At 40.9% G+C, this 22,140-nt stretch overlaps 1 protein-coding gene across 1 annotated transcript in view; it reads left to right on the plus strand.

Annotated features, from left to right (window-relative positions):
- The window catches only part of fbn2b (fibrillin 2b), a 374,963-nt gene that overhangs the window by 155,989 nt on the left and 196,834 nt on the right, over window positions 1-22,140 (plus strand). Inside the window, exons 2-5 of the mRNA XM_060846046.1 lie at window positions 2,052-2,134; window positions 3,481-3,579; window positions 8,835-8,930; window positions 9,873-9,968. Coding sequence (XP_060702029.1) covers window positions 2,052-2,134; window positions 3,481-3,579; window positions 8,835-8,930; window positions 9,873-9,968 — 374 coding nt within the window. The remainder of the gene's footprint in view (window positions 1-2,051; window positions 2,135-3,480; window positions 3,580-8,834; window positions 8,931-9,872; window positions 9,969-22,140) is intronic.

Raw genomic sequence — 22,140 nt, forward strand, 5'->3', positions numbered from 1 at the left:
CTCATAGAGTTATAGAGTCATAGAGATGTACAGCATGGAAACAGACCCTGAAGATGTGTTATCCAAGATATTTATTTATATTATCATTGACCGTTTATATATTATATACATATTATACAGAATGTTTTAGAAAACTTTACAAACGATGAGATTGGCCACAGCAGCAATAATGTTGCATTTGCAAGGGACAAGTTGCCTGGATGGAGTCACCAAATCTGCAAAATACTGAGAGAGTTCACATGACTCCGTTTGTGGTTGAAGTAGTGTTGGATTTGGACGCAGCCTGAAATAACTTGTAATTGGAGCAACAACTTTTGTCTTCTCTTTTTTTTCACGAACACCAAAGTGTGAGTTGAAAACCCTCTGCTGTCCTTTATCACCGTAAGCAGAGGGTTTTAAAGGAGAATTCAGATTCTACTACTACTGCCTCCAAAAAAACGCAAATCCAACCAGATATAACTGATCCAGGAAGAAGTCCAAATGCCTTCAGTTTGTGCACTAAGTGATTTCGGCTGCAGACCAACATTTGGGACAATCTGCAAATCATTCATTTTCTTGACTTTAACTGTCAATGGGAGAGTGTACTTTTAAGATAATACTCTGCAATAATAAGATTATACGTGTGTGTGGAGGGGGGGGGGGAGTGGGGGGGTAAATGTAAATATCTGCACAGTTTAAAAAGCTTGTTAATAATCTTTGCATCAAGCTGAAGTGAGTACTGTTTGCAATAATCTAGTTCTTGTTATTTAAAGAACCTGGCTGACTCGTTTCTTATACTGAGCCATATACAGTCAGATAGATACAGCCAAACTATTGCCAATACTACCTTTTTAAATACAGACTTGGTTGTGACTAGTGGAGGAGTGGAACAGAGAAATGAGACAGTTCACCATTCCAATTAGATTATATCACCTAAAAGGAAGCTTCTAATAGCAATAGAGGGAATTATCCATGCACATAATTGAATGTTGTGCCAATATCACTTTGACTGTAGTGACAGTGTGTTCCTGAAGTAACTGCAAGATTCTCTTTATGGGGTATCGTAATTTTATCTTCTGCTTAGTGTAGAATGCCAGATCAGAAAGAGAGCCACTAAGGTCCATTATAACATTGGCAATTGGACTTCAGTGTTAAACACATTGTATTGTTCCTATCAATAGGAATTCTCAAGTCCAGAACTGGAGGGCATAGGTTTAGGGCGAGAGGGGAAAGATATAAAAGAGACCTATGGGGCAACTTTTTCACACAGAGAGTGGTACGGGTATGGAATGTGCAGCCAGAGGAAGTGGTGGAGGCTGGTACAATTGCACCATTTAAGAGGTGTTTGGATGGGTATATGAATAGGAAGGGTTTGGAGGGATGTGGGCCGGGTGCTGGCAGGTGGGACTAGATTGGGTTGGGATACCTGGTCGACATGGACAGGTTGGACCGAAGGGTTTGTTTCCATGCTGTACATCTCTATGACTCTATGTGTTAGCTCATATTTGAGTTCCCTTATTCTCAAAGCATTTGAGGATGAGATGTCTAAATGAGAGGCAATGAATTGCCCAGATACATCATTTATTGACCAAAGAATATTTTCTACGTGAATGCAGACCAGAACAGGCAAGTCTCCAGCAAGGAGCTGGCATTTACATTCAAAATGGAAAACAAAAGTTTTTTAAACTATGGCTACCATGATTTGAGTATATTTATTCTTGAATTGAATTGTGATCTTACTGCAATTTTGCACATTTTCATAATCTTATACAGTTATCCAACAGTATTTTCCATGTATGAAGAAATACTTGAAATGAACCTTTCAAATAGTTTGGTATAAAAGGGACCAAACTGCAATTTGCAGGGCAGAACTTTTTCCATCACTTTCATATTACGATATTATAACCATAGCAAGCAGCGTTCATATAGATGGTGATTGGAAGGAGTAACTGCAATCAGCCTAGTCTAAATGTCTGCTCCACTATTAACTGTAAGTTTGAGTTGAGCTAACACTACAGGGATCATCAAGGTTACAGGAAGCTCTGTAACTGATAGCTCTCATTTCCTTTCAGGCCAAATGTTTGTGGATCTCGATTTCATTCCTACTGTTGTCCTGGATGGAAAACATTGCCTGGTGGCAACCAATGTATTGTGCGTAAGTATTGCCAGCACTATCCACTGGGGAAACATATTTTAATCTGGGCCTCTTTGGGTTATGTGCTTTTTCTCTTCAAAGCTAATTCCAGTCTATCACAGTGTAGACCATTTTTGGAGTTGGTTTGAGACTGAGTTGCTGATGCAGTGATTGACGGCCATATTCCAAAAATAACCCAGAATTTTTCCACCTAGTCTCAGTTTTGCAGCTGACATTGGCTCTTGGACTGTCCTGTTGAGTTGCCAAGCCTCCAGGATTGTCCTGGAAACTCCGGGAATTGAAGATAAATGTCCTGAACGCTGCCAGCGACCTGTGAAGAAAGTTTCAGTAACTTGAACGATTATCATGTTTCACTTACATCCTGTGAATGTTCTTGTTTAATAGTTTCAGAAATATTAAAAATCGAAACATAAATTACTAATTAACTATTGAAGGTGGGAGTGATGTGAATGCAGCCAGTCAATTGATCAACTTGACTGAGCTATGAATCTAAACGAGTCCTTGGCCAGCGAATGTTTAAAATAAAATTCCATTTCACACAACCTGACAGAGCCAGATGTTACTCTTGTCATCAGATAGCTTCTTAGATTTCAGATATTCTCATCATTAACCCACAAACTTAGTCACTTAAAATGAAAATAAAAATATTTACTGTTGCTTCTCCATTCCTCCTCTCTTTTCCCTCTTCCATTTAGATTGTTTCTCTTGTCAATCCAACTGGACCGATTGTACTTGTTCTGAATAATTTTATAGGAGAAAGTGAGGACTGCAGATGCGGGAGATCAGAGCTGAAAATGTGTTGCTGGAAAAGCGCAGCAGGTCAGGCAGCATCCAAGGAGCAGGAGAGTCGACGTTTCGGGCATGAGCCCTTCTTCAGGAATCTGCTCCTTGGATGCTGCCTGACCTGCTGAGCTTTTCCAGCAACACATTTTCAGCTCTGAATAATTTTATTTCCATCTTCTCTCATTTGAGGTGAACTGCAATTTTTAGGAGTTGATAAGCTTTAACCAGGAAAAGAAACGGGTGTTGACAGTCAGTTGAAAGTGAAGGATTCTTGTGACAAGGACATAGAAAGCCAATTCTTGACCATGTTAAACTGTTTCAAACTGGGAAAGACTGTCACTCACTGCATAACAGCACAATATCACTGCAGACATAGCAGTGTAGGGTCATAGTATATTTATCATGGTGTTACCAACCATCAACATATCCACAATTGACATGAATGAGTCTTGGTTTCAACCAAGTTAAAGGTGACCTAATGATAGCCATATCATTATATATCTTTGTTTGCTTTACATTAAATCAACAGTTTTTAAAGTGTGTTTCCTTCTGTAATTATTTAGCAATTTGTCGGAACACGTGTGGCGATGGATTCTGCTCCAGACCAAACATGTGCACCTGTGCCAACGGGCAACTCTCCCCAGGTTGTGGATCTGGTTCAAGTAAGTGGCATAACATTGACTGTATGGACAATGCGATAACATGCAGGCACCAAAGCCCTTCATCTAATCAATTTAATGGTTAGATATAGAATAATGAAATCTCTACATTGGCCTATCAAACACTATCATATCACATGCAATGCAAGTTAGATGCAGGGTACAACTGTATCCAAGTTGGCCCAATGAACATTCTCAAGCCAGGCACAACATGAAATAATGCAAAGTCAAGCTTCCTCACATCACCTATTGAACCTCAACATGTATTGCAATGTTACATCCAACAGATGGGGGAATATTTCATCTTTTTATTCCAGGTTCAATTTTAACTGAGAGGGACATAGCCAATGACTAAGCCTGTCCCCCTAATTAATAATAGCACAACAGCTCAGCTAAAGTAGAAATTAAAATTGGGAGCATTAACTCAGGAGTATTAATATAACAAAGTCTAGGTGCATAGAAACTCAGGAACAAGACCTGATGGTAGATCCTACCAATCCTTGCAGCTTTAGGTATGATGACAAGCGATTCTCTCATTGGTAAGCAGTGATTGGGTTATCAGTATCTTCTCCCACACTTTCAGCTACCTATCACACTCTCAGCTAACTTCCCTCCAACCCCACCCCCTCCCATTTATCTCTCTTATAGGTATCTTTGCATGGACAGGCTGTGTTGGAGCAGAATGTATGAGTAATAGCGGATTGCTACATCAAAAATTTTGTGCCAGTAACAAATTGGGTTGTCCCTGACTTCACCTTTCCAGGAACCAGACTCAATTTCAATTTTCCACAGAATGTATTTGGATATTATACGGAATGTTGTCAGGTGACTGGCTGCTTTTTTTAGGTGCCAGGATATAAAAGCCTGGATTTGGTAATTTAGGATTGATGACTCCACTTGTCGATCAGCCCATAAAATCTCCTAGTTTTTTATCCTAAACAAATATCTAGAGAAACTCAGCAAGTCTGGTAGCATCCAAGCAGAGGAAGTAGAGTCAATGTTCCAAGTCCAGTGACCCTTTTCTGTTGCCGGTCCAGAGGCGCTGCGAGACCTGCTGAATTCCTCCAACAATTTCAGTTTTTGTTTAAGAATCTGCAGTTCTTTGCTTTATTTTAGTTTCTTATCCTATTTTCTGGATTGTTTTTTCTGTTTAGTCTTACATTGACATGTATATATCAAAGATTTATAGGGCAGGTAACGATCCCTCACAAGATAAGTTTCACTTTCTAGATAATGGCAGGGGAAAGATAAAAACTTGCTCGTTTAATAGATAACTCCCCTTCCTCGTTATCATATGCCATATCTAAGCTCTAGAGCCTTAGAATTAAATTTCTCTGTCAGTCAAGTTTGGAGAAACTAGTTTTCCTCCTGGTTCTCAGTGTCTTTTTTTTCGAAGCCAATTGGAGGAACGGCTCCTCCAATCATGGTCAGGTTCTCTCCCATGCTTGCTGCTGATAGGTTCACCAGTGAAGAGGAGCAGTGAGCAATTTATCGTCGGGGAGTTGCCGGGGGAATCGTTGGTGGAGTTGCCAGGGGAGTTGCTGGGGAAGTCATTGGGGGAATCCCCAGGCTAATCGCCAGGGGAGTCACTGGGGGAGTTGCCAGAGGAATCGCTGGTGGAATGGGAGGCTGAGAGCTGAGACCAAGGGCCAACAGCCATGACTGGCAGCAAAGATGCAGGCCTTAGGGACCAAAGGCCAGAAACAGGGGGTTGAGAGCTAGTCAGGATGGGACACCAAGAGCTGCCTTTGGCTAGGGATGGGAGGAGGAGCTTTCGGTGGAGTGTCCGTCAACTAAAGCTGGAAGGGCTTTTTACTGGATCTGGGAATTCTGTCTGCTGGATTTGTGTTCGGAATGTCAGCCAGAAGGGCCCAAAGGGCAGTGGAGGCTACTAGAGAGTTTAGGGAGGGAGAAGCAGGCTGGAATTCTGGAGGAGGGAAGGAAACTGGAGTGAGTGGAGAATTGGGATATGGGAATAGGTGACTATAAGGTTGGGGAGTGGTTGGGGTGGGGGAGAAAGAGGCTGCATGGGAAGTGAGAGGAGAAAGTGGCTGGAAGTGAGGAATCGCAGAGGGAACAGGAGGTTACAACAGCAATGGTGGAGTGAGTACGTAGGCTAAGATGGTTGTTCCTGGGGATGACATTTGAAAGCCATTTTGAGAGATTGTATTTCACAGGATGAAAGAAAGTGTCCATGTAGTTTGTGTTTTGAGAACCTCAGGATGTTTGAAAGTGTTTTTCAGCCAGTGAAGTATATTTGAAGTGATGTAATGTAGACACTGTTGTAGTATAAGAATCAGGACAGCCCACGGTTCAGCAAACAAACTAGGGATTATGACTGGCTCAACCATTTCAGTGATATTGTTTGAGAAATATTCGGCAGAGCGCCAGGGAAAAATCTTCTGTCTTCTTCAGAACAGTGCCTTGCAATCTTTTAAGACCATGTGTGAAGGCAGACAGAAGCCCACTTTACTTCCTTCACATCCAAAAGAAGATGTAGCACTCACTTAGTCATGAGCTGGCATTGCATCTTCGACTTCTGTGCTCAAGTGTCTCTCAACGTCTTTGTTTCAGAGGTCCCCACTGAACCACAATTGATACAGGTCTATTTGAAATTGTAAACACATTTGTAAGCAAGCTCGCCATTTGGAGGTCACTTTGAATATTATTTTACACTGTAAACATGAGTGTTGCATGTTTCATGACTGCGGTCTGACATCTATACCATGCCTTTCATAGCCCCATTAGGAAAACCTCAGTAATTGTGGAAATCAGAACAGGACAAAGTTGAGAGCCAAGGGCAAGACACATTAATTCATTGAGAAGGTCTCTTATTTGAAAGCCCTTTTCTGCAGCAAAATTTCCTGTTCCTCAATTAATAAGTCATTTGTTTTGGTCATTTAGATATAATGTTTAGTTAATATTTCAAACATGATAAAGTGTGATTAAAATCCTTGCATGTCTGGGAATAATACATTTTGGGGCAAAATTGCTATGCAACTTTGGTGTAGTTTTGGTCTTCATCAGAAGATCAAGAGAATATTTGGGGAAACTACAGATCATTGTTCGGCATTTCATTCAGTTTCCACCAAGACTGTAAAAGATTGGGGCAGATAAATCTTAGTTATTTTGAAATAGCTGGAACATGAAAAAAAAAGGTAAAATACATTTGCAAATGGTTCCCCTTTTGTTAGTGTGGTGATCTGGTGGCTTCGAATTTTACACAAAAAAATAAACAAAACACAGGTAAATATTTTTGACAATTTTGTAAGATTTTGCAGTGACAGAATGGCTCAGCACTCGATGAGACTGTTTACCAATTGAATCTTTGCTCGTTATTGGGTCTGGAAAATGAAACATATCCAGTAACATTCTCCTATAGAGGGAGGGCAATGGTCATATTGTTACATGTCTAAATGATTTGAGGCCGCTTCTCTCTTCTGTTATCACAGCTGGCAGCCATACTACGCTCACAAGGAATTACAAATATGCTAATGTTTCGTCCATCTGCTTGCTACAAATTTCCACCCACCCCCTTCCCCATCCGTCCATCATCAGGTTCCACATGTTCTCCCTTAACCTTTGAAATAAGAATTCCAAGAAATTTATGCAAAGGTGTGAGCTGGTTGAGAAAGCAGACAGCTCATTGTTGCCAATGTCAATGAGTAGTTTTGAATGGTCAAGTCAAAGCAGGATCCAAGCCCAGCACCATTAACTTTATCTTGCCTTGTTTAAATTGATTTCTATTCCCTTTCTCTTGCTGTCATCTCCCAAATTGGAGGAGACAGCAGTTTGAGCTCCTGTCTTTGATCTTTAATGTGCTCAGTGTCACCTGGGAGAATATGGTGAGAAGGACTGCATGGGGCAGATAATGTGCCAGTTATGGAACATTCACAACTGTTATTAGGTTAATTTGAAACAAATTGTGGGCGGCACGGTGGCACAGTGGTTAGCACTGCTGCCTCACAGCGCCTGAGACCCGGGTTCAATTCCCGACTCAGGCGACTGACTGTGTGGAGTTTGCACATTCTCCCCGTGTCTGCGTGGGTTTCCTCCGGGTGCTCCGGTTTCCTCCCACTGTCCAAAGATGTGCGGGTCAGGTGAATTGGCCATGCTAAATTGCCCGTAGTGTTAGGTAAGGGGTAAATGTAGGGGTATGGGTGGGTTGCGCTTCGGCGGGTCAGTGTGGACTTGTTGGGCCGAAGGGCCTGTTTCCACACTGTAAGTCTAATCTAATCTAAAAAAAAACGGGGAAATGATACTAATATCCCATGCTTCTCTGTTAGATGGGCCGCTCTGCATTTTGGCCAGAGTTAGAGATGAAAGTTTCTGCTACACTCTAATCAAAAGCACAAAGGGTGCAGAAACAAACTGATCCAGGAGTACCACGGTTGGTTGTGAATTTTGTAACTCAGGTGAATGACCTTCACCTTTCTTTCTGCAACACTGAGGATCTCCTTTCAGCCCCGTTCCCACCCAGAAGCTAATTCAAATTGGAAAACCATATGAACAAGGACAAAGGAGTGATCTCCCTCTTAAATGGGTTGGCTTAAAGTTATTTCGAGCAAAAGTAATCTTCTTCTGTTCCATGCAATATTAAACCACCTAAAATAATACTTTTCTGTACTTCTAATAAAACCCTTTTTAAAATAAATGCATCTCAATTACAATTGTAGAAAATCAATTTCCAGGGGAATCACTTTGAAGAATGGATGGCACACAGTCAGATATAGAGTGAGAAATCAGAGTCAGGAGCTGAGCATTTATTTAAGCCTGTCCTTAGATTACTTACAGTGTGGAAACAGGCCCTTTGGCCCAACAAGTCCACACCGACCCGCCACCCACCCATACCCCTACATTTACCCCTTACCTAACACTACGGGCAATTTAGCATGGCCAATTCACCTGATCCACACATCTTTGGACTGTGGGAGGAAACCGGAGCACCCGGAGGAAACCCACGCAGACACGGGGAGAACGTGCAAACTCCACACAGTCAGTCGCCTGAGTCGGGAATAGAACCCGGGTCTCAGGCGCTGTGAGGCAGCAGTGCTAACCACTGTGCCACTGTGCCGTCCTCTGTATAAGAACAGCCTATAATAAAGGGAATGGGGTTTTCGGCCTTACTGTATATGTTGATAGCACAGCCTTTGAACCACATCTAAGTGCAGCTGCAGCCAAACCATAAGTGAAGAAGACAGAGTTGAGTTTGTGATGTTGTAGGTGCAGACAGCTGACCTGCTTTGTTCTCCTTGCAGTCCAGCAGTGCAATGTCAGATGTATGAATGGTGGCTCTTGCTCAGATGACAGCTGTATTTGCCAGAAAGGATACACTGGGACGCACTGTGGGCAACGTGAGTATCAACTGCACACAACTACAAATAGACTTTACCTTGGATCTCAGAGCACAGAGGGCTGAGGGCTGTGAGAGATGTTAATCAGGGCAAATGTTTTCCACTCCCGAGCTGCATGTAATTTCAGTGCATTCATTGAGTAAAACTATTTAGGAAACAGCATCAGTCTGTTGCTAATCATGCGAGATTATAACTGTACAGCAGTGATACAAGACCACCTCTTGTACTGTTAAATGTTCAGTGGGTTGATTGCAGACTTATTGTTCTTTCTGCACTGAATGCCTGTTTTACATCAATGTCCAGTAGAAGAGTTGTGGCAGTCTTTGTTCATACAATAAATTTGTAAGTTCAACTATCTAGGCTAGTGGTTATCCTTGATTACTGGCTTCAATATTTAGTAGTCACACTGACCATTACCTGTCATATAAAACAATTAGCATCACTCAAAAAAAATGAATTTCTGCCAAAATAAACACAAGGATTTCCAATAATTTCAAGAATAGATTAATAATATAAATAAAGCCTGGGGTGAACATTCTAGTGACTGTGATATCCCTAGTGGCAGGTCTGTATCATTAACCATTGATGTAATCCATATGGAAGGCATTTGAAGACATACTTTAACTTATCTCCCTGACAATCTGTCTGTCATATTTGACATTATTTGGCATGTCTGTTGCTGAACAAAGTTGGAAGTTTCCAGGAAGCCATGATTCATACAAGAATCTGGCTTGTGAAGGATACGTTTCAGGACTATTTCACACTGACTTGAGCTGGGAATCTGTAACGGCTACATTTGTTTCCGCTAAATATCATATTTAATCCGAACCATATTTATTGCATTTTAAATAGCTTTAAGAAAAGAATTGCTATTGTGTCTTTGTTCAAACCAATGATGTGGGCACATTGCCAAAGGGTGACATCTTTTCTTTCCATCATTAGCTGTGTGTAAGAATGGCTGCCAGAATGGAGGGCGATGCATTGGACCGAGTCGCTGTGCGTGTGTGTACGGGTTCACTGGGCCACAGTGTGAACGAGGTAAGGCAATGTCTGAGGGATGGCTCAGTTCTAGGGTTGTGGACTACATGCCAGGAATTAATCTTTAACACTATGTGAATTTTGTTCCCAAATATTTACATTGGAATCACCACAAGTTCCAAGTGATCAGGGTCAACTTCAATGCTGTCTGATTGAAAATCATGTTCAAAGATTTTCTGGGTGGGCTTTTTTACTGAAATTAGTGTCCCATATGAAGGTGATAGATGGACATGAAACTCCCAGTGGGTGACTATGACACAGTGATGTGAAAATGTCACATGGATGTGGACAGATGTGAAAATACATTAATAGTGTAAATGCGATGCTTGAATATTATGTATATGCCCTGAAATGAACAAGAAACATAAATAATTTTAAAATCTACATTTACGCAGCAACTCACGTGACCATGAGACAACCCAAAGTGCTCTGCAGCTATCAAAGCACTTTTGAAAGGCAGTCACTGTTGTGGTAAAAACCAAAATTACAAAGCAAATAAAACAGAAGTGGCAAATAAACTCAGAAAAGGTGGAGAGAAAAAAATAATTCCTCGCTGTCAAAAAACTAAAAATAAAGAATTGCGGAGAAATTGCTGGAGAAATTCAGCAGGTATGGCAGCATCTGCGGAGAGAGAAAAACAGAGTTAATATTTTGAGACCAGTCACCGATGGGTGTTTCTTCTCGTTTACAGCTAAGTTGTAAAAAAAATGAGAAGGTAATAGAATATAATTGAGCTGCTAGGTGTAGCCATTCTTAAACTGGACCAGGCAAGCACCAGTGATACAATAACACTGATGGCACCTGTACCATTCTCTCACACAAACTTTGACATTGGACAGTGAATAAAATGTTTGAAAAATCAACAGAAGAGTGAAGTTTTCCTTGCACCTGGGTATGAATAGCATTGCTTGTATAATATCGTTATCAGTTGAAGTACAGTTTAAACACTGGAAAAAAGAAATAAGAGGTCAGCAGTGCTGGATGAGTTGGATTAATATCAATAAACGAGGAGTCAATGACATAGTGCAGGCTGAAAGGGAGTATTAAGTTCAGTATAGTGAGTGACTGTATTAGCATTACAATGTATTGTTTGTTACACAAAGTGTAGGTGGGGATAAATTAAGTCTTACAATGTGGTGGGGCTGGGTTAACATCAGCAGCAATGATCAATGATATAAGGTATTGGTTTGTGGAAGTTACTGATCCCAGTCATGTGAGGGAACAGGCTCACCATTAATGGGAATTGATTCACACACATTGCAGCCTGATGGGGATGGCTGAGTTTAATCATGTGAGGGAGCTGGATTAATACCAAAGAGACAAATCCAGCTGTAGAGCAGTTACTGAACTTCACGGTGAGAAGGAGTTGGATCAAGTAGTTGCATTTAGCCCATTTCAGTGTTTGAGATCATCTGTCCACACGAAAGAAACATTCAATATTCTTGATTGCTGGTGGAGAGAGGAGGAGATGGGTGGAATAGCTTCCTATATTGCACTGACACCCTGTGCAAATGGTGTAGTGATCTCCTGCAGCATAGCAACTGGCCCATTGTGAATCATAATGACGTTCATTTGTGAGATAGGTTTGTGAGTATCAAGGGGATCAAGGTTACGGGGAGAAAGTGGGAGAATGGGGTTGAGAAGCTTATCAGCCACGACTGAATGGTGGAGCAGACTCGATGGGCTGAAGGGTCTAATTTCTGCTCCTATGTCTTATGGTCTTATGGTCACCATTCCTTGGCTTTCAGAGGGCGCCCCCACATATCACGTGAAGATTCAAAGTATCCTGGTGGCTATTTGCTTCTCTCCCCGAGGCCTGCTGTCTGCAGAGAGTTATCCCTGGCCAGATCTCTCCCGTATGAATCTGCTACCCAGCTCAATGCTGCTTTTCTGGCCCCCTTGAGCATAAAGACCAAGGCTGACACCATAGTAAAGCACAGAGGGAAAGCTGCTCTCTCAGAGGTTCTGTCTTCCGAATGAGACATTAAACCAGGCCCCACTGACCTAAACTGGAGGATGTAAAATATTCAGATCCTATGAGGAGCAGGGATGTTATTCCCAATAGCCTGGACAATATTTGTCCCCTAAACAACATCGCACAAAAAGCAAGATTTTCATTTTGTTGTTTGTCGAAGCTTGCTGTGTTACTTGGCTGCGGTTTTTCCTCTAATGCCACAGAGATCAGATTTCAAAAAGTCATTTATTGCTTGTAAACTGCTGAGATATCCAATGGAAGATGCTATATATATATAATTATATACACACACAAATAGTTCTTAATTTAATTTTCATTGCAGCCTGAAATAAGAATTATTTTAACTGCTTGCAGTTCTCCTCCAGCTTGCAATTGGGTGATATTCTCTTCTCATTCCGTCAGGCCTCAGCCTCATCTGAATATGCAAATTTAATCTCTAAAACATTTACTGTTCCCCACTACTGCTTCACTTAAATCTAGAATAGCGAGCACTCTAGGCTGCTGAATAATTAATTTAATAATATTGCTCTTTTTTCATTAGTATAATCCGGGGTGAGCAGGATTGAAAGTCTGCTGCTTTCAAATTACAAACCTGCACAAAAATAGTAACTTTATGGTGGATGTTATTAACACCATATAGCCACCACTCCTATTTAAGAAATACAGGTTTTGACCATTTCACCCATCCATTAGATTCCTGCTAATATTCATTAAACTGTAGGGTTGCCACTGCACTAAATGGTGGCTGCATTTACCTTTCATAAGTTGGTCTGTCTGGTGTCCTGTCCATAATGTGAAGGGGGGATAGACGAGTGTACAATAAACACGTTTGAAGCCCACAGGGTTAGCATCACTTGGTCAGCACTAGGGCTCTGATACCCAGTGGTTTCTGATGGTAATTTACAGGAGAGAAGCATGTGATTGTGTTACAGAAGCGCCAGGACTGGCTTCATTTGTCTGCAGTAAGTACCTGTTTGTGCCTTTGGGTTTCAGGTGATCCACAGCTCCCATTGTTTTACAGAAGCTACAGATTCTGTTTCAGCTGCCTCTTTGAAAGTGTTTATCAGTGACCTGGGGCATGAATGCCTCAGCAGGAATGGCTCTGCTAATTTGTTCTGTTCTGCATTAGCATTGATACCTTTTGGGGCCCACTCCAAAGACTGTTATTCTGGCAGGACACAGGCTAGGAACTATTACTCTGGCAGGACACAGTCTAGGAACTATTACTCTGGCAAGACACAGGCTCGGAACTATTACTCTGGCAGGATACAGGCTCGGAACTATTACTCTGGCAAGACACAGGCTCGGAACTATTACTCTGGCAGGACACAGGCTAGGAACTATTACTCTGGCAAGACACAGTCTAGGAACTATTACTCTGGCAAGACACAGGCTCGGAACTATTACTCTGGCAGGATACAGGCTAAGAACTATTACTCTGGCAAGACACAGTCTAGGAACTATTACTCTGGCAGGACACAGGCTCGGAACTATTACTCTGGTAGGACACAGGCTAGGAACTATTACTCTGGCAGGACACAGGCTAGGAACTATTACTCTGGCAAGACACAGTCTAGGAACTATTACTCTGGCAGGACACAGTCTAGGAACCATTATTCTGGCAGGACACAGGCTCGGAACTATTACTCTGGCAGGACACAGGCTCGGAACTATTACTCTGGCAAGACACAGGCTAGGAACTATTACTCTGGCAGGACGCAGGCTAGAAACTATTACTCTGGCAGGACACAGGCTAGGAACTATTACTCTGGCAGGACGCAGGCTAGAAACTATTACTCTGGCAGGACACAGGCTAGGAACTATTACTCTGGCAGGACACAGGCTAGGAACTATTACTCTGGCAAGACACAGGCTAGGAACTATTACTCTGGCAGGACACAGGCTCGGAACTATTACTCTGGCAGGACACAGGCTAGGAACTATTACTCTGGCAGGACACAGGCTAGGAACTATTACTCTGGCAGGACACAGTCTAGGAACCATTACTCTGGCAGGACACAGGCTCGGAACTATTACTCTGGCAAGACACAGGCTAGGAACTATTACTCTGGCAGGACGCAGGCTAGAAACTATTACTCTGGCAGGACACAGGCTCGGAACTATTACTCTGGCAGGACGCAGGCTAGGAACTATTACTCTGGCAGGACACAGGCTAGGAACTATTACTCTGGCAGGACACAGGCTAGGAACTATTACTCTGGCAAGACACAGGCTAGGAACTATTACTCTGGCAGGACACAGGCTCGGAACTATTACTCTGGCAGGACACAGGCTAGGAACTATTACTCTGGCAAGACACAGGCTAGAAACTATTACTCTGGCAGGACACAGGCTAGGAACTATTACTCTGGCAAGACACAGGCTAGGAACTATTACTCTGGCAGGACACAGGCTAGAAACTATTACTCTGGCAGGACACAGGCTAGGAACTATTACTATGGCAAGACACAGGCTAGGAACTATTACTTTGGCAGGACACAGGCTCGGAACTATTACTCTGGCAGGACACAGGCTAGGAACTATGACTGGCAAGACACAGGCAAGAGACTATTACTATAGCAGGACACAAATGAGACACTATTACTCTGGCAGGATATAAGGATAGGGACTATTACTCTGATAGGATATAAGCTAGGGATTATTACTCTGGCAGGACACAGGTGAGGGACTATTACTCTGGCAAGATATAGGTTAGAGACCATTACGCTGGCAGGATAGAGGCAAAGGACTATTACTCTGGTAGGACACATGTGGGGACTATTTATTACTCCTGAGGGTCTGTTTCCAGAAACTATTTCTGAGTGAGATTGACACCAGTGATTATTACTCTGGTAGAGCTTACACCAGGGACCAAGATTTATTTCATGGGCTTATTATGTTAGTGAAAGCAGATCTGAGGACATTCCAGTCGTTGGGAATTGTATCCCACTGTCCAGTCTCTCCTTGTCCTTTGAAGCAAGAACTAACGAGCAACAGAATAGCACTGGCAAAAAATCAATTTCCAAGTCTTTTTCATTTGAAAAATATATTTTATTGATAAATTATCTATAAATAAAAAAATAAATACATACAGGTCTATACAGACTACAGAAACTGCTGTGAAATTTGGACATTCCTCATCACAGCTTTAATCCATGTTACAACAAAAAGGACATTTTCTCATCGTGAAAGGGAACTATATTCCCATTAAGGCTACAAGGATATCTTGAAACCTAACAGAACCTCATTATATTTTGGCAAAACAACCTTCAACGTTCTCCACTGCACCTTGGTGGCAGCTGCCTTGAGCTTTAATACATCCCTCAGCTGGTGGTCCTGGGCCTGGGAATGTGCCAGTCTGCAACACTCAGTCAGGGTCAACCCCTTGCTCTGGAGGATCACAAACAATTTTCAGGGTGTAGCTTTGTCCTGCTTTAGTACACCATACTGAGCCTACAAGCTTCTTCATAGGGGGACAGCCATGATGCTCTCACAGGTAGGTCGGGGGACAGAATTAATGTACTTGGAATTGGCATGATTGTTCAGGCTTTGTAGCAATACCCCATTGAAGCAAATTGTTTACACATGGTCATTAGGGTTTCATTGAGATTGAATCCTGCCTGCCTTATAGGTTTCATGTCACTATTAGAGTGATAGAGTCATAGAGATGTACAGCATGGAAACAAAAACTTACGTTCAACTTGTCTATTCAGAACAGATATCCTAAATTAACCCTAAACCCATTTGCCAACATTTGGCCCATATCCCTCCAAACCCTCCCCATTCATGTACCCATCCTTTTAAATATTGTAATTGTACAACTCTCCACCACTTCCTCTGGCAGCTCATTCCATACACACACCACCCTCTGTGTGAAAATGTTGCTCCTTAGATCCCTTTAAAATCTTTCCCCTCTCACCTTAAATCTATGCCCTCTGGTTTTGGACACCCCGACCCTGAGGAAACGACCTGATTATTTACCCTATTCATGCCCCTCATGATTTTAGAAACTTTTATCCGGTCATCCCCAGCATCCGACATTCCAGGGATCAATCAGCCTCTCCCAAAAGCTCAAAACTTCCAGCTCTGGCAACATCCTTGTTAATCTTTTCTGCACTCTTTTAAGTTAAACAACATCTTTCCTATAGCAGGGAGACCAGAATTGAACACAGTATTCCAAAAGTGGCCTATCCAATGTCCTGTACAGCCACAACAAGACCTCTTCGTTTTAAAGCAAAGACAGATTCAGGCTGCAATAACAGCTCCATGTATCAGTGTATTCCTCCACCCAGACTACACATAGACAGGGATCAGGGTCTTTTCATTCAGTTTGTGCCAAAACAATTGACCGAGTTCCAGAAATGAAGTTGCTGATAACAAACGAATCGGTTTTGCTTGTTGTTCCAGAAATAAATGTGGGGAATGTGCAGTCCAGTCTAGTTAAAACCTGTCACTGCAGCTCCAGACTGGGAACTTACTGCACAGTCTCTGGCATTCAGCCAGAGATTATAATAGAGCCAGGCCCTATCTAATCTATTGTTAGGCTCACTGACAAAGTTCACGTGTCCCCAGCTGCCAGCAAAGATCAATCTGCTCGCCCAAGGAATTACCAAAGATCAGTTTGAGGGCTGAGTGCATGGGATGGGGCACTAGTCATCACTTCGAACATGTTGCTGTTTATATCTGCTGCTTGAGTTCCATTCATATAACTTGTGATCTGACTATATGAGCTTAATATATCTTGTGATCTTAATACATTAGCTTAATATATCTTGTGATCTTAATATATCTTAATACATTTACATGGCACTTGTTTGTCTATTCTTTTAAGAAAGGCTTCATCTTGTTTGTTTATTGAGGTTTGTTTATTGACAAGTAATTTTCCTTGGTTTATTAATTTGTAAGATACGGTGCAAGATATAGGTTGAGGAAATGATTTTTGAGTGTGCAGGGACTCAGAGTTTGCTCCCCATGAAAATCAGTCTGGTTAGGTAATTAAAATTGTCTTTCGAAATTCAAGCCTATCATAATTTTTTTATAGCCAAGGTGTTTTTGAGAGTCTGAGGAACTCAATTTATACATACAAGGTTTTTGCATAAAGTTCTCTGCAAATTCCCTTTAGTGTCGATGTGAAGACACAGCGGGCACCATCTGTGACTGCACTCAGCTTACACTATTTCTGCGGAAATAGCAGATATTGCTCAAAGCTGTCAGGTTCCTTAGCTACAGACACTGCACAGGGACAGTTTATGGATATTCAATAGTTGTAGTCAGTACTGACCAACCATCATCACTGTCTGTTTTCACTATAGAAGAGTGTTACAGACGTCTCTGTATATTCATAAAACAACAAATGAACAGAGTAGATTTTTGTATCTGAAGTACTTTAAGAATATTTAGGAGAGATGAGGTGTTGTGTTAACTATCTGTCTTAATGCCATTATCCATATTGATGGAAATTATCTCTGATTTTTATGATGTTGACCTTTAGATTATTGCTAGAAATAATCATCAAAGTATCAGTTTCAGATCAGTGGGTAATGTTTGCCTCTTGCACCTGAGAGTCATGGGTTCAAGTCCCATTCCCTGGTCTAGAACACATATTCTATGCTGACACTTCATGATGGTACTGAGGAAAGATTTTCCTGTGAGACTGTTGGGGATGAGAGATTTCACTAAGGCCTGATTTGAACTCATGGGGAGTTTTATTAATCCATGGGATGTGGGTGTCACTGGATGGGCCAGCATTTATAGCCCATCCCTAGCAACCTTTGAAAAGCTGGCAGTGAGCTGCCTTCTTCAACAACTGCAGTCCATTTGCTGTGGGTAACAGTGCCATTAAGGAGAGAGTTCCAGGAGTTTGGCCCACAGACACTGAAGGAATAGCAATATATTTCCAGGTCAGGATGGTGAGTGTCTTAGAGGCAATCTTGCAGGTGGTGGTGTTCACATGTATCTGTTGCCCTTGACCTTCTAGATGGTAATGATCTTGAATTTGGGAGATGCTGAGGACTCTTTATTGATGGTACACACTGCTGCTACTAAACGTTAGATGAGAAGGTGCTGAAGCAGTCTGCTTTTTCCTGGATGGTGTGAAGCTTCCTGAGTTCTGTTGGAGTTGTAGCCATCTAAGCAAGTGGGGAGTATTCCATCACACTCCTGAATTGTGCCTAGTAGATAAATGACTGGTATTGGGGAGTCAGAAGGTGAGTTATTTTCTACATGGTTCCTAGCCTCTGATTTGGTCTTACAGCCACAATATTTATATAGCTGGTCCAGTTCAGTTTCTGGTCATTGGCAACAGCCTGGGTGTTGCTGGTAGGGGATGCAGCAATGGTAATGCCATGAATGTCAAGGGGCAATGATTAGATTCTTTCACATTGGAGATGGTTATTGCCTAGCAATTGTGTGATGTGCTACTTGCCAAACCTGAATATTGTCCAGGTCTTGTTGCATTTGAACATAGACTGAAGAGATGCAAATGATGAATATTGTACAAACATCACTGAAGATGCCCATTCTGACCTTATGATGGGTTCAAAGTCATTGATGAAGCAGATGAAGATTGTTGGTCCGAGGACACTATCCTGAGGCATTCCTGCAGTGATATCTGACCTCAAACAACCACAAACATCTTCCATTCTTCCAGGTATGACCCTAACCAGCAGAGAGTTTTCCTTCTGATTCCCATTGACTCTAGTTCTGCTTGAGTTTCTTATACTCTGTAAAATGCAGCCTTGATGTCAAGGGCTGTCACTCTCACCTCACCTCTGAAATTCAGCTCTTTTGTCCATGTTTGAACCAAGGCTGTAATGAGGTCAGGAGCTGAGTGGTCCTAGCGGAACTCAAACTGGGAGTCAGTGAGCAGGTTATTGCTAAGTAAGTGCTGCTTGATAGCAGTGTTCACTAAATCCTGCATCACTGTACTGATGATTGAGCGTAGATTGAGGGGTGGCAACTGGCCAGGTTGGATTTGTCCTGGTTTTGTGTATACCACATACCCAGGCAATCTTCCACATTGCTGGGTAGCTGCTAGTATTGTTGCTTTACTGGAAGAGTTTGGATAGGGGAGCAGCTAGTTCTGGAGAATAAGTCTTCAGTATTGTCTACGGAATGTTGTCAGGGTCAATAACCTTTGCAGAATCCAGTGTCGTCAGCCATTTCTTGATCTCGCATGGAGTGAATCAAATTGGCTGAAGACTGGTATCTGTGATACTGGTGACGTCTGGACGAGGCCAAGTTGGATCATCCACTTAGTACTTACAGCTGAAGATTGTCGCAGATTGTTGCACTGAAAAATACCAAAATGATTCAAAGGAGTGTGGGCAGTTCTCTAAGCAAACACATCGTTTCATAAGTTATCACATTGCTGTTTCCTAGAATCTTGCTGTTGCATCTACTACATTGCAAAAGTAACTCAACTTTAAATAAAGTTAATTGGTTGCAAAAGATTTGATGAATTGATTTTATGTATGCAAATTAACCCAGATCATTTGATATGCATATTTTAACAAATTGATTTGAATTATTATAATTAATACAGAATAGTTAATGAAACGAACTTAATAAATTCAGTTCGATGCATGTTGTTAAATAGATATTAATATAACATTATTGTAAACATTGTAACAAACGTAATTAATATGCACTATTTAATAAACATGGTTTAATGAAAGCCACATAATAAACATATTTTACTGAATATTGTTTAATAAGCTTTCTGATAAATTCTGTTTAGTTCATGGGATTTAATGAGGGTCATTTATTGAAAGTCAGTTAATCAACACTATTTATTGAAAGCTGCTGAATTAATTAATTTAATTAATGAGATTTAATGAAGGTCTTTTAATGACTGGAAGCTGCCTTAATGAATCCATGTTAAAGCAGGCCCCTTTTACTGAAACCATTTAATGAGCAGGGCTGTTCCTGAAGGCTGTTTAATATTCAGAATTTGATGAAGGTTAATTGATGGACACTATTTAATAAGCATTTTATTGAACACAGATTAATGTTCACTTTTTAAGAAATACAATATAATTGAGCAAGATAATAAGATTTTTAATGAATGCAATTTAATGATTATCAATCAATAAAAGTGATTTGTTTAATTAATGCCATTTGATGCAGGTCATTAATGCACTGAAGTTAATGAAAAGAGGGATGGATTTAATCAACTGTATTTAATAAACATTGCTTAATACATGCCATACATGGAATTTGTGTTTAAGTGCAGGTCAATTCATTAATGCTGTTTAATAAAGTCCATTTAATAAATGGAATTTATTGAATGCTATTTCATGAACATGACAAAAGCTATTTTGTTTAATAAACGAGGTTTTAATGAATGCAGTTTAGAGAATGGGATGTGGTGAATGAAGTTTGACCAATGGAATTTAATGAGTTGATTTTACAAAAATGGTTTAATGAAGGCCATAATAATGTTGCTACCCACCCAACAATTCTTACCCCCAGTAGTTGGAACACATAATCTAGACTGACTGTTTTAAAAATGGCAGTTATATTAAAATTGCAACAGTCCCCATGAGCACTACAATGTTAACCAGCTGGAAAATGAATCATGAATAGTTTTGTCCCTTTTATACACATAAGGGTTCAATAAAACAATGTTTACTTAAAATCACTGCACACTCTTTCCAAACATTTCAGGAAAAAGAAAGGCTTATTTTGTTTTGGTCACTGGGGATTCTGTCTTTGACCAATCTCTATGTGGAAAGACAGAGCTCTGAGACATAGTTGAGACGTATAGTGGTACATGGTGACACCATAAGCCAAGACACACACAACTATCTTCTTGTCAGAAGTCTGTTGTCGGTGAGCTTAGATCCTTAATTAAGTTTATTTGTTTTAATAAGGTACTCGTGCATGATACGTACAAGACTTTCTGTATGGTGTACTGATTTTTTGCTGCACTATTCCTCCCAAATTGGCAAACTTTTAAGTGGAAATACAGCTCAAATTTCATCAGTCTTAGGAATAAAATAAGAAAAATCACGTTTCACACCTTCCCATTCACAAAATTGGTCACGCCTCCTGGATGACTTCACAATTCTTCATGGAGTCTCCAAAAAATTAGCTAAATGTTTTAGGCAAAAAAGTGACAACAGTTGTATTTCTCTTTTGAATGTAATTTTTATTTTAGTTTACAAAAGTTGATTACGATAATTTAATATAGTTAGCAATTATTATATTCAATTTTTTTTATTTTCAGTCATTTAAAATCTGGTTACTCAACAGGTGATAAATTAACACTGAAATAAAAATGCTTTTTTTTAATTAATAACCTATGTTGCAACAAATATTACACATCAACAGTACCTCATTGGCTGGAACAAACTCTTGAATGGCGCTATCTAAATGCTAGTATACCTTTTCCTCCTTGTTCAGCTTTAATCTCAGTAGTATTAATCAAACAACACCAATCTTGAAAACCTCAAATTTTTTGAAGTTATATAATTTTCAAAGTTCACTTTTAAAACACATCCCTATTGGTACATGGCAGGGTTTTCGTTTGGACATGTGCTAATGTGTAAAATTCAGGAGTCTGGTGGGCATGACATGGGACTTGTTGGAAAACTATTTCTTAAAACAAGCACATTTATACCTGATTCCACCCCAGATGGAAATTCAACCCCAGTGAGTGGGACCTGGAATGAGCCTGAGTAGAATTGGACACTGTATAGAAACAGAGTTCTGGATAAGAAAAAAAAGCACCAAGAATTGAGATGGCCAGATGGAAGTGATGTGAGGCTGTTACTTTCTGGGGCTCAGTTTATACCAACAGAACATTGTAGAATAATAATAGTTTATATGAATATGGAATAGATGTAGCTTCAAGAATGAAACACTCGCTGATGGACACTTAAAAAAAAGCAGTGTCTGAATTGCCATCTGAAGTATTAGTCATTAATTCTTTGTCGGAAATTAGAGTGAGACAAAGCCATTTGGTCCCTTGAGCCTCCCCTCCTTACGCTGATCCTCCTCTTCCACATTATTCGCACTATCACCATAATCCCTTGATATCTGGGAACCTATCGATTTCTGTCTTGAACATAATCAATGACTAGAGTAGGCTGATTGGCCCTTCATGCTTTGTGATTAGGTATGGCTGAGCTGGTTGTGGTCTCAACATCAATTTCCTGCCTGAATTCCATAACCCTCGACTCCATTGTCGGTCAA

This window comes from Hemiscyllium ocellatum, chromosome 28, assembly GCF_020745735.1.
Source record: "Hemiscyllium ocellatum isolate sHemOce1 chromosome 28, sHemOce1.pat.X.cur, whole genome shotgun sequence".
Lineage (NCBI taxonomy): Eukaryota > Metazoa > Chordata > Chondrichthyes > Orectolobiformes > Hemiscylliidae > Hemiscyllium > Hemiscyllium ocellatum.